The 14,103-nt window shown below is 42.4% G+C and overlaps 1 protein-coding gene and 1 long non-coding RNA gene across 2 annotated transcripts in view; one reads left to right on the top strand and one right to left on the bottom strand.

Moving 5' to 3' along the window:
* Window positions 1-14,103, bottom strand: part of LOC123613787 (uncharacterized) — a 60,158-nt gene that overhangs the window by 39,194 nt on the left and 6,861 nt on the right. Inside the window, exon 2 of the long non-coding RNA XR_012509775.1 lies at window positions 7,270-7,424. This is a non-coding gene — a long non-coding RNA (uncharacterized LOC123613787). The remainder of the gene's footprint in view (window positions 1-7,269; window positions 7,425-14,103) is intronic.
* LOC105083513 (aldehyde dehydrogenase 1A1) overlaps window positions 10,822-14,103 on the top strand; it is a 40,690-nt gene continuing 37,408 nt past the window's right edge. The window contains exon 1 of the mRNA XM_010973371.3: window positions 10,822-10,979. Coding sequence (XP_010971673.1) covers window positions 10,917-10,979 — 63 coding nt within the window. The 5' untranslated portion in view covers window positions 10,822-10,916. The remainder of the gene's footprint in view (window positions 10,980-14,103) is intronic.

Below are 14,103 nucleotides of genomic sequence, written 5' to 3'. Positions count from 1 at the left end.
TCATCAAGCTCAATGCAAAAGTTTTTATAAGGCCAGTTATGTCTGCATTTAGATTTCAAAATCATAAACACATTGAATTGCTAGGTCTAGGTTTTAATGAAAAAAGTACATGCTCCAAAAATGGCTCCTTGAGCCTTAGAAATATCATCACATACAATGTCAACTCTTCCCTGAGTCCTACAAAACTGACTCCTAATCCAGGATATTCCAAGTCAAAGTTTAAGTGGAGTTACTTAGAGTTAGTATTTGCTTGAATGTTTCTGAGCAATTGAATGTATGATGTGCTTTCCTAATGATTAAATCAGAAAAACCCCTACTTGGCCCCAAAATTAAATGCAGAAACCAGGAATTTGGAAACAACCACAAGAAAGCAAACTGGTGGTTGATGACCCTACACAGAGCTCTGAGATAAACCTACCCCTGGGGGTGAAGTAGCAGGAAGTGGAAGGAGTGCCCTCAGGTCGGAAACACACAGCAAAGGCAGAAAATTCTTACAAGGCAACCTCTCTTAAGAGGTTTTCTTTTTTCTAGGTTTTGTTTCTTCAGTGTCCATTTGCTAATTTAGCTGGAATACCACAGCACCCCTGGTAGGGCGATCACCAGTCCTTTAGTCTAAGATGCACTTTTGTCCCCTGAGCAGGGGTGGGGGAGGCGGAGGTAATCATATTGCCCTGGTCTTAAAGGTGATCGACGCCCAGGTGTCCAGGCTTTTCGATCAGAAGTAACTATGACCTCCCCCTCCTTTATGATCTCTGAATTTTTAGGAAGGTTTTTTCATGGTAACTAGTTATCTGCTTCCTCAGACATGCTGACAACTTTCGAACTCAATGCTTTCCAGTCAGAAAGGACCTTTGAATCATAAGGTTATTTTCCAGTGAGACTCTAGGTGGACCCTCGTGTGCAGTAGACAACTATGTTTAAGACTGATTTTGCTGGAATGTTCTCTCACCTCTCCACAGTGAGCATTTCATTCAGCAGCGAGGTCAGCAGTCGGCACATGAGGCCGCTGGACGAAGCGCGGAGGCTGAGGTACCGGCTCGCCGGCCTGGCCGGGCCTTCGGCCGTCGGGGCGTCGCGGTGCGTCGCTGCCCGGGGCTCCCGGGCTCCCCCTCGGGCAAGCACCGCTGGGAGCCGGACGTGGCGGCGCCTGCGAGGCCTCCGGGCTCAGGACGGACGCGCGCGGGCTGCGGGACGCCGGCAGGGGCGGCTTCCTGCTCGTGCGCGTGAGGGGGGCCCCCGGCCACCGCCCTGCACGGGGAGCGGCCTCGGGGCCGCGCGGGCGAGTTCCCGGACTGCGACAGCGGGGGGGCGAGCTTCGTGGACGCTGCCAAGCGCTCCCTCGCTTGGAGGTACGGGGACGGCCGGGCCCCTCTCCCTGTCAGGCCCTTCGTCCGCACCGGCCGCGCGTGAGGAGGGCCCGGCCGGGCGCCCGGGACGCCTGCCCCGAGGGGCCCTTCCCCGTGGCCGCAGACCTAGGGTCCTCCGTAGCGTTGCAGCTCCTTCCTCGCTCACGTAGACTCCTCGTGTTGTTTTGTATGAAGAGCATGTCAAATGCACATTTTGGTTTTTCTTTCCATTTATTGGCAATAAAATCTTCCCTGTAGCCATGTGTCTGGAATATCTGATGTGGGTGTTCACCTGTTTTGTGAGCTTGCCGGACCCCCACAATATGAGGGTGTGCCTCCCCCTTCCTGGTCCCCAATCCGGGAACACAGGGCTTGCACAGCCTGGGCAGATTGGCCACCTACCAGACCTGGTCAGCCTGCAACCTGCTCCTCCTTCCTCTTGAGCCGGTCTGTCCTCACAGCCACTCACCCTCGGGGGAAACTGATTTGACAGGGAAATCTCCACTGACCCTGCGACTGGGATAAGCCTTTCTTTTGAAGAAACCAGAATCTGCAGGGCCTTTTATTTTACAATCGTATAAGGGACAAGAGGTAAACAGGGAGTGCCTCTTGTAGTCACTGCTGCCTTCTCAGCGCGTTACTTGTGGGCTGGGACATGAGGGCCCCTGAACCAGTCTTCGCATAAGTAAGTTAATAGATAGGACAATGTTCTTATTGGAAAGAAGTTTTGCAGTAAAAGTTAGGGACTAAAATCTATATGTGAAGGTGGATGTCAATAACTCATCAGATTACCCTCACTGAGCTTCAGCCCAGTGGATTTTTAATTGTCTTCTCAAAAATGCATCTGTGTGTTGGATGCTTTATTGGTGTAGATACCAGATGTGTGTGTGTGTGTGAGAGAGAGATTGTGTGTATCATAATCCTGGTGATCACATGGTATTGTTTTAACTTTTTAATTTAATTTAGGATCATTATAATTATGAAGTCAGTTCATGGATGCTGGACCAGTGAGCTGAAGGAGTGTCTGTGTCTTTCAGCTCTGTCCCCATGCATGCCCCAGATGACCAGTTTACAATGTGTATTTATGTGATAGAGAAATCCATTTCCATCTTGAGTATTGTTCTGCATTTTTCATGACAGGCAGCCAGACTTAATCCTAGTTGACAAAAGGACAGACAGGAAACAGAAAGTACATCTGTCATTACAACAGATAGAAATAGATAGGAATGCACTAAACATCCATGTTATAGGCGGACTCTTAGACTGGAATGAAAAATATTACAGCTATGTGGTCCTTAAAACCCAGACCTAAAATGTCAGGACGCTGGAAAGATGAAAGCAATAATTATTTCAATGAATAAAATTAATAATTTTACAGGAAAAGGCAAAGAGCCCAAATGCCTGACGTTTGGTTGGTGTTGTTTTGTCATAATTAGAAACAGAAAATTCAAGAAAACGGGCTTGACTGTGTGAAATAATAATGAGTTCAATTAGGGGGTCTTAAAATGTAAACTAACAACTAGGTAGTTAATGTAATTGAGTGAATAGACTGAACTAAAGAAGAGAGGTAAGTTGTGTCTATGCAGTGCTTCTCAAACTTGAGTTTGGCTCAGAATCACCCAAAAGACTCGAAACACAGATTGCTGGGCCCTGTCTCCAAAGATTCTGATTTACTGGTCTGAGTTCGCATTTCTAGAACTTTTCCAGTAATGTGGATGTCACTCCAACTTTAAGCACCAGGAAGAAACAGAGCCAGAGCCGCTTCAGTGGTTCTGACAGCTGACCACACATTAGAGTTACTGGAGGAACTTTCCATGCATGCCAGTATCTGGGCTCAGACCACTGTTAGTGAATCAGAATGTTTGTTTTATTCTCTTTTGTTTTGTTTTGAATTCCCTGGGTGATTTCAGTGAACAGGCTGGACAAAACACCCTTTGGGTTTTCTGCTGTTTAAGTTAAAATCTGGACTTTTATGTAAATGTTTCTATTTTTTCTCATATTACATGGTCCACCTAAAACAAATATGTGGGTTCTCAATTTTCAGACCCAGAGCTACCTGATCAGACGTGACATGTAGCTCAGGTACCCAACAAGCAGCTAGAATGTAAAGCCAGAGCCTGGAAGATAAATTTGGATTGCTCTTATGAGATCTGGGTACATCTGTGTAACTTCAAAACGTGGGGAAAAATCCAAGCAAGTAAATGCAAACCAAGTTTGATATCATCCAGCTAAAATGATCATTTAAAAAAAACTTATAGCTTTCATAAATATCATTACTATTGCATCTTATTTTTGCAATTGAATGAATATCCACTTACATTACAACTGAAACTGGAAGGTTTCCAAGATGACAAGCACCTGAGAAGTTTTTATTCCGAGATGCAGATGGGGGAGGAGGGGAAGCTTTCTGTTATTTGAACGTGAATACTTAGATACTAACAATAAACCAGAAAAACTTGCAAAGTGCGTGACCAGTGACAGCACGTACTATTTGGCAAACTTGAACTCCTGCTTACACTGATTAGTGTGTTTAGTGCCCATGACCACTGTAAAAAATTACCACAAACTTGGTGGTTTAACCCAGTAAACATTTATTCTCTTACAATTCTAAAGACAGGAGGGCTGATATCAGTTTCACTGATCAGTATCTGAGGGCTGGGCAAAGCCAGCTCCCTTCAGAGGCCCTGGGGGAGGACCCATTTCCTTGTGTTTTCCAGCTTCTGGAGCAGCGTTCCTTGCATTCCTTGGCTCCTAGCCCCTGAGTTGTCAAAGCTAGCAGCGTCAGTGGTCATCCTGCCTTCTGCTTCTGTGTTCAAATCTTTTTTGTCTTCCTCTTATAAGGATACCTGTGACTGCATTAGGGCCCACCGTGATCATCCAAAATAATCTCAGGATCCTTAACTAAGTCACATATGCAAACTTTCCTTTGCCATATAAGGTAACATTCATAGGTTCCAGAGATATTTTGGGGGTCATTATTCAGCCTGGGAAAGTTATGTAAAATATAATCAAGTAAATTATGAGACTTTTTTTATTTATCATGCATAAATTCAAAATGCCAGAAATGCCACTGTAGTCAAAATTCAGCTATTTAGCTTTCCACATGCTGAGGCCGAGGTCAAGGCAAATTGCAGATTTTGGCCAAATATTGAGTGAAACACAATTTCTTAGCATCCCTACACACAGCACACAGGTTTAAACCCTGTTTCTTTTTTCTTTTTCTTTCTTTTTTGTTAATTTACAATATATCACAAAAGTTCATCAGGTCCTTCCTCAAGTATTTATTTTTTTTTGCATACCCATGATTTATCTTTTTCTTTATTTTATACATAATATTATGTTAAAGATACCTGTCTCTAATTTACACATATTTGATTGTTTCCTTAAAGTAAATTTCTGGAAGTAGAATAATCAGATCAAGGTATTTTTGATATTCTGATACAATCTGCCAAGTGCTCTTCAACTCTGAGAAGAGTCCTTTCTCTGCAGCCTTACATGTGCTGGGATTGGGATTTGAAAGTGTCCCTCAACTATTAAAAATGCTAACTTCTTGCTGTGTGTTTTGCATTTATAATTTACATTTATTGGAGAAAACTGGGGTAGGGAGTATTCCCTGAGAAATTTTCTTTACCTATAACCACCATTTAACTCACTTGCCAGATTAACGTGCACCTCTGAATTTCCTTTGTAAAAATATTCTGACTGTGTAATTCGCTTACAAATTCCAAATCAGGGAAAAAAGACTGTGTGGCATTAGGAGTTAAGACACTAGTCTTTTGAGGTAAGGACGAAGAGGACAGTGACAGAGAGGATGCACAAAGCCAGGGCTGCGAGGCTCTGATATTGTTCTGTTCTTGGACCCCAGTGGTGGTTATTTTGTTTTGTTCCTTTTGTGACTATTTACTGAGATGTACACTTATGATTTTTGCAGTTTTCTCTATATGATATATTTGACTTAAAAAAATTTAATAAGAAATAAAAAAGAAAAAAAATCTTATGACCCTCATGTCTACATAACGTTCAGTTTTGGGCACAGTCTTCCCTGCTTTGCTCCAAAATCTGATCATTCATGTGAACCTAGGATTTCAATGGCATGACTGAATTAAATGTTAAGTTGTTGCTTTATTTGGAGGAAAGGGAAAGTGATTTCTATGAAAACTAAACTGAGTGTTATACAAATGCTCCGTCTCATCAAGTTATTTGACACACTGGCTATACAATCTGTGCTTAAGACAATTTTTTTTAAATGAGAACATTCATAAAAATCTCAAAGAAGTTTACATTCAGATTGCCTCAAAGATGTCTTAATGTCTTTAACTTTTTTTTGCACTTTAAGGAAACAAAAACAATGTGAACACAATTTGTGCAAGGTTATTTCAAACTCTAACAGCAGGCCCAGTTCCAAGAAATGGTTTTGGCCCATAAAGTTTGGCAAAAACCTATTTAAACTAAAATAATTGTCTTATTGAGGCTTTAATCTACTGTTTCTTTTAGTGACACTACTACTTAGTTAGTGTCCTGATTGTTATCAGATAGGAGGGGCATCTGCCCTTTCTTGGTAACACAAGACAAAGAGAAGAGTGATTGATAAGACATGTGAGGAGCAGGAGAAATCAGAAGTAAAGAAATTTTGCTAATTGGAGAAGACTGGCAGAGGAACAGAAATTGGCTAATAAACACCTATGTTCAAGTACTCAAATGCTCCTTCTCTTCATTTTTTAACACCAATTTGCCAACAAAGCATAGGTCTCTTATCACATACACACAAGATCCACTTTTTCCATAAGAGCCATGTGGTGTCTGCTGAAATTGCAGTGGTCAAATGCAAAGGGATATATCCCGTAGCTGGGTTAACCAACCAGCAGGCTCACCCAGTCGTGCTGAAGGCAACACTGAAGAGTTGGGGATGGTGGATGGTGTTGAGCAAAAGAAGTTTGGCTCAACAAATCTATCCAGAATTTTGAAGTCAGAAAATGTGAAAAGAAGCTATTTTGTGTTTCACTGTCATCAGTGACCATCTGATAATTGTAACTGCTTAACTGTTCAAAGGTTTAAATGGCTTTTCTCTTGCTTTTGCCCATCAGGGTTGGGCTGGATGAGGGGCTGGTTGGGTGGTCTGCCCAACCCGCTCATGGTGCTGCACATGAGAGATCAGGTGCAGTGCCATGCCTTTGCCTCCGACACCTCAGAAGTGGCAGCTGGGCTTCTGTTTTCTGTATCTTGTTGTTCATGCATTTGTTTTTAGTGCCTTGTGGTTTCTTTGTATTTTGTTGCTTGTCGTGCAGGTCCTGGCCTGGGCAGGTGCTGCAGCAAGAGGTTCTAGATCTCAGCCTGCTCAGTGCTAGAAACGTGTATCAACTGGCTTTAAATAGGACACTTTTGTTTGTTTTCGTTAGTTTTTTTTTTTTTTTTTTTTTTTTAGCAGCGGTCCTGGGATTGAATCCAGGACTTTGTGCATGCTAAGCATGTACTCTACCACTGAGCTATACTCTCCCCCAACAAGTTTTTCTTTGGAGCACTTTTCCACAGACCGCCTTCCTAAACACCCTTTGTTCTAGGCACAAGAATATTAGGAGACTCCCAAAGCTGAAGATAAACAACAAACCCAGCAGAAGGAAGGGGGCCCCTGCATCTGCAAAAACAAGAACATTGCAGCCATTTGTTGATGTCTATGGAAACCAGTGCTGCCCACTGAACTCTTACTATAAAACCCTTTACCTTCTCTCCAGGGGGCTCACAGTCTCGGAGGCATTAGCCCGCTGGGACCTCCTTTGCTTGGCAAAGAAATAAAGCTGCCTTTCCTACTTCATCCAAAACTCTGTCTTTGAGTCTTAATTTGGTAATCAGGGTACGGTGGCCGAGTTCTGGCAACATCACCATGAAATTAAGTTTGGTAAAAGTGAATGGTTTTTATTTCACTTACTCACGTGGGTGGGAGAAGGTTAGGCCCTGCCAGCTCTTCAGTGACGGAGGCTTAGAGTTCTGGAGAGAGTCCCAGTAAAATGAGACAGCAGCTTCAGCAATGGTTGAAGACTTGGTCTATACGATTCCTGGTACAGTTACAGCATTCACAAAGGGCTGGAAGAAGTCAGATTCAAGAGAAAAAGAAATTATGATCCTTTCTGCCCCCCACTGCTGTGTGTGTGTGTGCGCACGTGAGTGTGTGTGTAATCTAGCTTGTATTACATATCCTTCATCTATCACTCCCAAGTTCAAGTTCTAGCCCCTACTCGGCTGCAAAATCCTGGCATGTTACACACACACACACACACACACACACACACACACACACGTTTGGGTCCAGGCTTGAAGTGAGCCTTCTTGGCCTCTGTGCTCTCACCAAAGCCATTTACCCTTTGGAAGGGAGGGAAGTGATTTCCTAGGCCTTTAACCCATGGAGCTGTTAGGGGCGAGAGGTTCTTGTCTTGTCACAGAAAGAATTCAGAGACAAGACAGCGGAGGTTAAGAAAGCAAAGCAAGGATTTATTATGGGATGGGTAGTACGCTCTCAAGTAAAGAGCAGGCAGACCCAGGCGGGTGGCTGCTCCAAGTTTCCTTGGCAAGCTTGTTACATGAGTGTACAAATGAATGGACAGAATATTCATTGGTGGGAGGGGTTGGGGGTCGTCTTCCCTGATCTCCATCCCAGCTCCACCTTCTCAGGTTGGGGCGGGGGGAGGGATTTTTCATCCTTATTTAGTCTTGATCAGGTAGTTGGATCAGGTCATAATGAATAAAAGGTAACATCGGATGGGGGTACCATAAGCAAAAGGTTACATTTGGATGGTGGGGATTCCTGTCCTGTCCCACCCTTCTGCCTCCAGGACACTTATCAACCCAGAAGATACGGTTTTTTAATCAGCCCAGAGGATCCTGTTTTTCTTGGTCTGTCCAAGGACTGTCATTATTCACAACATGAATAGTTTTCTGTCATTTGTCCATGTCCCCCTTTCTCTGCTCATATCTAGCTACCTGCCTGCTCTAACACAACCACTCCCAAGAATATATTATTCCAGAGGTAGGATGATGCTTCCTTCAGGAACACAGATTCCAGGCCCTGTGCTTTCCGGACAGAAAAGGTCTGCCTTTCAAGTAAGACTAGGGTTGCGGAGTTCCCAATACACCAATCACAATGCTTTACTCATAGAGGATACTTGGTAAATATTTGTTAAAATTAAATGCGCAGGTGTGGTAACCTGTTTCCAAAGTTGCTTCTTTTACCTACATTCAGTAATGCCTGGCATAAAGGCACCTCTTCTTATATAATTACTCAATAAAGTATGACAAAGAGTGAGCACAGAAATAGTGAGGTAACACACCAAGCATGCTATGAAGCTTTGAGATTTCCCTCCCTGGACATCAAATAAACCAGGCTTTTTTTTTTTTTTAAAGTGAAAGCAAGTTTATTCAGGGAGATACACACTCCACAGACAGAGTGCGGTCCGTCTCACTCAGAAGGGAGAGCTGCTTAGGAGATACACATTCCACGAGCAGAATGCGGGCCATCTCAAGAGGTGAGAGGGAGAGAGACCAAGAGGCGCAGGGTTTTTAGTAAAACTTTAGATACACACTCCATAGAGTGCGGGCTGTCTCAGAAGGCAAGAGAGAGAGTGACAAGGAGGTGCAGTGTTGTTTGTTTTTATGGGCTTGGTAATTTCATATACATAAGCCAGGGTTTGAATCCACAAACAACTGCAAAGCTGGGCGCCTTAGAAAGCAGCACAACACAGCTGGCTGGGCCTGGCCGGAGCCTAGTTCTGCAAGTTATGTAACAGTGGTTGCGTAATTGTGCATTTAACTCAAAAGACATTTTTAAAAGAGAAAACAATTAGCTTTTTCCAAAAAGAATGAAATTGAGAGCAAGAAAGAGGGAAAGAGAGAGAGACAGATGGTGAAATAACACAGAAGTTTCTATCTGGCATTCGGGCAGGAGGCACAGGGGAGGCAAGGACTCTGGAAGTAACTGTCTTAAAATCTAGGGGCCTGGCCTGCCTCCTGTTTTTGAAAATAAAATTGTATTGCAGACCACCTACACCCATTCACCTATCGACTGTAGTTTCTTTCAAGCAGAGCTGAGTAAATTACAACAGAAACCATCTAGCCTAGAAAGCAGAAAATGTTATGTATCTCTTTACAGAAAAGGTTTGCCAACTCCCATCAAAAGGCTACACTTACTCGTCTAGGAGGGTGGTGCCTCCCTGAGAGACTTAAAAGAGCCAGTTCTCAGACCCACCAGGGAATTCTCGATCGAAGAACAGGGCAGTGAGAGTGCACTAGAGTCAGAGCCAGGGTTTGGGAGTCGACTGGTCTGAGAGGGAATTTTGTCTTGCCCTTGTGTTAGACCTGTGACCATAAGCAAGCTACTTTCTCTGTCTCTGTAAAATGGGGAACCAGGTGAGGCTGGAAAGAGAAAGTAAGGTTCCCACACCTGATTTGGAGTTAACTCTTCCCTCAGCCTTAGCTTTATTTGGAGTTAAATCTGGTATTTGGGGGAGCTTGCAATTTTCAATGGAAAATACATACATATTTTTAATCTTAGTAATCAGTTAAGAGCATCCAAAGGTTTCCATCTTGTTCTGACCATAACTTTGGCTGGAGCTCCAGTAAAATAAACTATTGTGCCTAAAACGGGAGTCGTACAGTTAAGAATTGTCCGTTTTGAGTGTTCCCAACTTGAAACATTAATTGCATTTTAAGAACTTGAATTACTTGGGAGTCCTGTTTAAATTCACTCTTTGTGCAATTGCCTGTATCAAGGATTGATAAGTACAGTCAACTTTCAAAACCAGAGGTTACTATCACTTTAAATGAGTTTTAACAGATGATACTGCCCTGTTACTATTGTGGTGACAGTGCGTGACAGTGTGGTCTGAGTTCCCTAAAAACTCTGCTGACTTTTCTGTTTCCATTTATAAAAGGGAGATAATTCAGAGCTCCTGAAAAATCCTAGTAGGTCTACGTTCCAAGCACTGAAAATTCATTTGATGGGTATGATTTTTCAAAGCTGACTTTGAACCTTTCTTCCACAAACAGCACCCTGCTTTTCTGGGACATGGACTGATTTGCTGACAGCACTGTCCTGAAGTCACCTGGCCTGGGTCCTCTCCTCACCAGCTTCTGCTGAGAAAAAGTCCCCTTTGAGATTCTTTTTCAATCCTCAAATTCTCTGATTCCAAGACTTGTCAGAGAATGGAAAATTTCAGTAGCATAAAAAGCATGAAAAGACAAAAAAAAAGAGTAACTGGCCTCAGTGGCCAGAGCAGCTGTGTTTTGTATCTGTATCACAGGTTTCGTATTGTAAATTAATTCATCTGCAAATTGAAGCTGTCTCCAGATGTATCTTCAATACTGGATTCTTAAGGGTTTAAGTTTAAAATCAAGGGCTTTCTGCCCTCAGTGCTACAGTAAGTAGTGCTGTTTTCTTTCTGCCCCTAGTTTGTCCATCCAATCATATCCCAGTATGCAAATAAACCTTAGCCCGTGCAGATAAAAAGGAACAAATAAAGCCAAGTGCTCTATCAGAACCAAATCGCTGAGCCTGCCACCGGTGTTCCAGAAGCCTGACCAGAAATGTCCTCAAACATGCAGGAGGTGCCTGCCCCACTCACCAATTTGAAGTTTCAATATACTAAGGTTAGTACAATTTAGATTTGCTGCTTTGCCTCAGGTTATGTAAACTTGTGTATCGAGCCCTTTGCAAATACAAAAATAAAAGGCTTGCAAAATGCAGGTCTAGGTTTAGTGTATTCAATAAATAATGAATTCTAAATCGTATCAGGCAACTTTTCATAAATTTATTTCTTAAAACATTTCTAAGTGAAAGGAATTCTCTATGGTGTAAAAGGTCCTGTGCCAGGATTGAGTGGACTTTGCTAAGCAGTTCTGTTAACCTTCAGCAGGGCCCAGCATGTATGATAAGAGAGGCAAATAATTACTATAGAAACTTGCTGGCAATAAAGAGACAAATGGGAAATGATTTTTAAAAAGAAAAAAAAGAGAGAGAGAAACAGAGCATACTGAAGTGAAACAGAGCATACTGAAGGACCATGATTTTTCCATATGTTAAACAAGTGTCCGAATTGAAGGACCTGAGTCTGGTAACTGGATAAAGGAAGAAAACTCCAGTTACGAAAAACTGCATTGGATTTGCATTATTTAGCATATTTAGGGAAAGAAAGCATTCTTATTCATTTCTGCAGCCAAATTTGTTCCCATTGGAGCCTATGCGTCATTGTTAACCAATAAATACTTAGAGAAACAAGAGCAGGAGCCAGACCCAGACTTAAAAACCCACAGCTCCCTCAGAGGAGGAAATGGATCCATTTTGAGTCGATCAAGAGTATCTCCAAACTTTGACAGTTTCACTCTGTTACATTCCTGCTTTCTAGTCAAAGCCTAGAACTCCCCCCAAAACGAATGAAACAACCAAAACCAATCTGACCCAGATCACTTAAAAAGCGAGCTTTATGGTGTGAAGCAGAAAGGAGGATAAGAAAGGAGCGATTCCAACTCAGGGAGAGGCACTTTGCTTTCTGAATTAACCAGTGAAAAAACCAAGAGCGTTATAAGATAATGATAAAGTAAAAGCTCCACTATTATTAATTTGTTTCCTTGCTTGTAATCATGGATGGTTTTGAAATCCTCAAGTCTGTTACAGTTTTAGTTTCATAAGCACAACAAATGAGGATGTTGTTTAGCTGACTGGCTCTTTTTCACAGGAAAGTGTCTGCAGAGATCAGACTGTGCCTTTAGCATAGTTGACCAGCAGCTATAAACCGTATCAAAGTATTATTTTCAGAAGGTTTTATTAAAAGGGAAAAATTTTTTTCCATTTGATTTTTATTCCCAATGGGAACATGAAAAATGTGATGAGCCCATATCCTCCAAAAATTTTACCCTTGGCAAAGGTACGCCCAAAAGATAGCAAGACTCCAATTTTCCCAACTTTCTTACTCGAAGTCTGTCATTCACAAGAAATTTCAATCCAAAGTAGGCACATTAAAAAATACATTCATTTCATAAAGATCAAAACCATTTGCAGTAATTGAATTATCCCATTACTATTGTTGCAGAGTCTTCCCCCCCCCCATGATAATACCTGGGAAGATATTTTGGTAAGCTGAATGTCATGTTTTTAAAAAATTTGGTTTGCAGTCTTCCTTGTGTGTGAATCTCCAGGAAGCCCTAGTGTGAAACACTCTTACCACTGAATTCAGCTTCATGTACTAGTAATTAATTAAAAATGTGAGAAACAGTAATAGACAAATGAGTTGGTCCTTAAAAAATCCAACATCGAAACACAAATCTGTGATTCTTTAACACAGAGAGATGTTTTTAAGATTAAAATCTCTTGTTTACTTAAAAGTCATTACCCAAGAACACCCTCTAGAGAAACTAAATGACCTAAGTGGTCAAAAGGGCAGGCATTTGCTCTCGTGTATAGGAACTTTTCTGGATAAAAACACCCAATGCAGGTCAGTAAATTTTGACTGCTCACCCATCTTCTCTATAAATCTGTTCTGCTCAGACAGCATTTTTCAGTCCGATTTATCGGTTGCAGTAGCTTCACACTCGGGAGGACACCAGTTATATATGTTATTAAATCTAAACGGGTGAGCTTTTCCAAATGCCTTTGCATTTTGTTTTTCCTGTGCCTCACTGAAGAATTGTATTGGACTTACTCTTGCCAGAGGAATTGGAAAATGAGGGTTCATAGCTAAGCCTCCCTGTTGCAAATCAAATAAGGATTTTATTAGTGTCTGAGAAATTGCCTCCTATGGCCAGCCCCTAAACTCTTTAATTATTTTTCTTCCACTATTTTAGTGTTCACATTTACTGTCCCTAGAGTATATTGGTCGTTGGGCAAGGTGGAGGGGAGACACAAGCAAGGCTGAGTATCAGAAGATTATTACAACTATATCCTCTCAAGCTTGAGACTGCTTCTCATCCAAACAAAAGAAGTCATCGATGCATACTTTTATGACATACTTTCTAGTTCAATCTGGTTATTTTTCAAGGTGCATAAAACAGAGATCGGAGTTTAAGAAATACTTTCTAAAATGATACAAAAGTCTTTAGAGTATAACACCTCTCTAGTATCATTCTAAACCCACATAAACTCAGATTCCATGTCTATCTGCACTTTCCCGCCTTTCTGATTCTAAGCAAACCCTACATCTGCCAACTCATCCATTTTACTGAGCTTTTAAATGAAGAGCTTCTTTGGTTTCGGGGTCTTTGGGCAAACTACATTACCTCTGTCTGCTTCAGTTTCCTGATGTGTAACATGGGGATTTCCTAAGGTGGGAAAAAGCATTAATTGAGTTTAATGTCTGCCCACAGCACTTACTGGCCCGTATGTGGCCAAACTCTAAGGGAGCCCTTTAGGTATCTCTCTGTCTTCCCCCTCCCCTCCCTGCTTGATCAGATGCTCCGTTCTGGAAGCCAGGTGGCCAGGGCAGGTTTCCCTCTTCCCTCTCTGCTTTCCTTTCCTCTCTCATACCTTCCTGCCACTCCCTAGCATTCAGGAATTCCCAGGAGTCTTGCTGAGGATTGAGGAACCCTGGCTGGGCTGCTTCCGGTGGGCTCTGAAACTCAAGTCTGACAGACAGAAGTGACTCTTAGCTGTTTGGTGGATGCACTTCAGAAAAGCGCCTCTTCTCTTCTAATGCCTCTACTACACACCTCATCCCTGGGTCAGAGGGGACTCTGTGTCTCGTTGGGGAAGGGCCACACCTAAGGACTGGTCATCCGGTGC

The sequence above is a fragment of the Camelus bactrianus genome, chromosome 10 (assembly GCF_048773025.1).
Source record: "Camelus bactrianus isolate YW-2024 breed Bactrian camel chromosome 10, ASM4877302v1, whole genome shotgun sequence".
NCBI classification, from domain to species: domain Eukaryota; kingdom Metazoa; phylum Chordata; class Mammalia; order Artiodactyla; family Camelidae; genus Camelus; species Camelus bactrianus.
The sequence above is the reverse complement of the archived record's forward strand: the minus strand, read 5'-3'. Positions and strand labels throughout refer to the sequence as shown.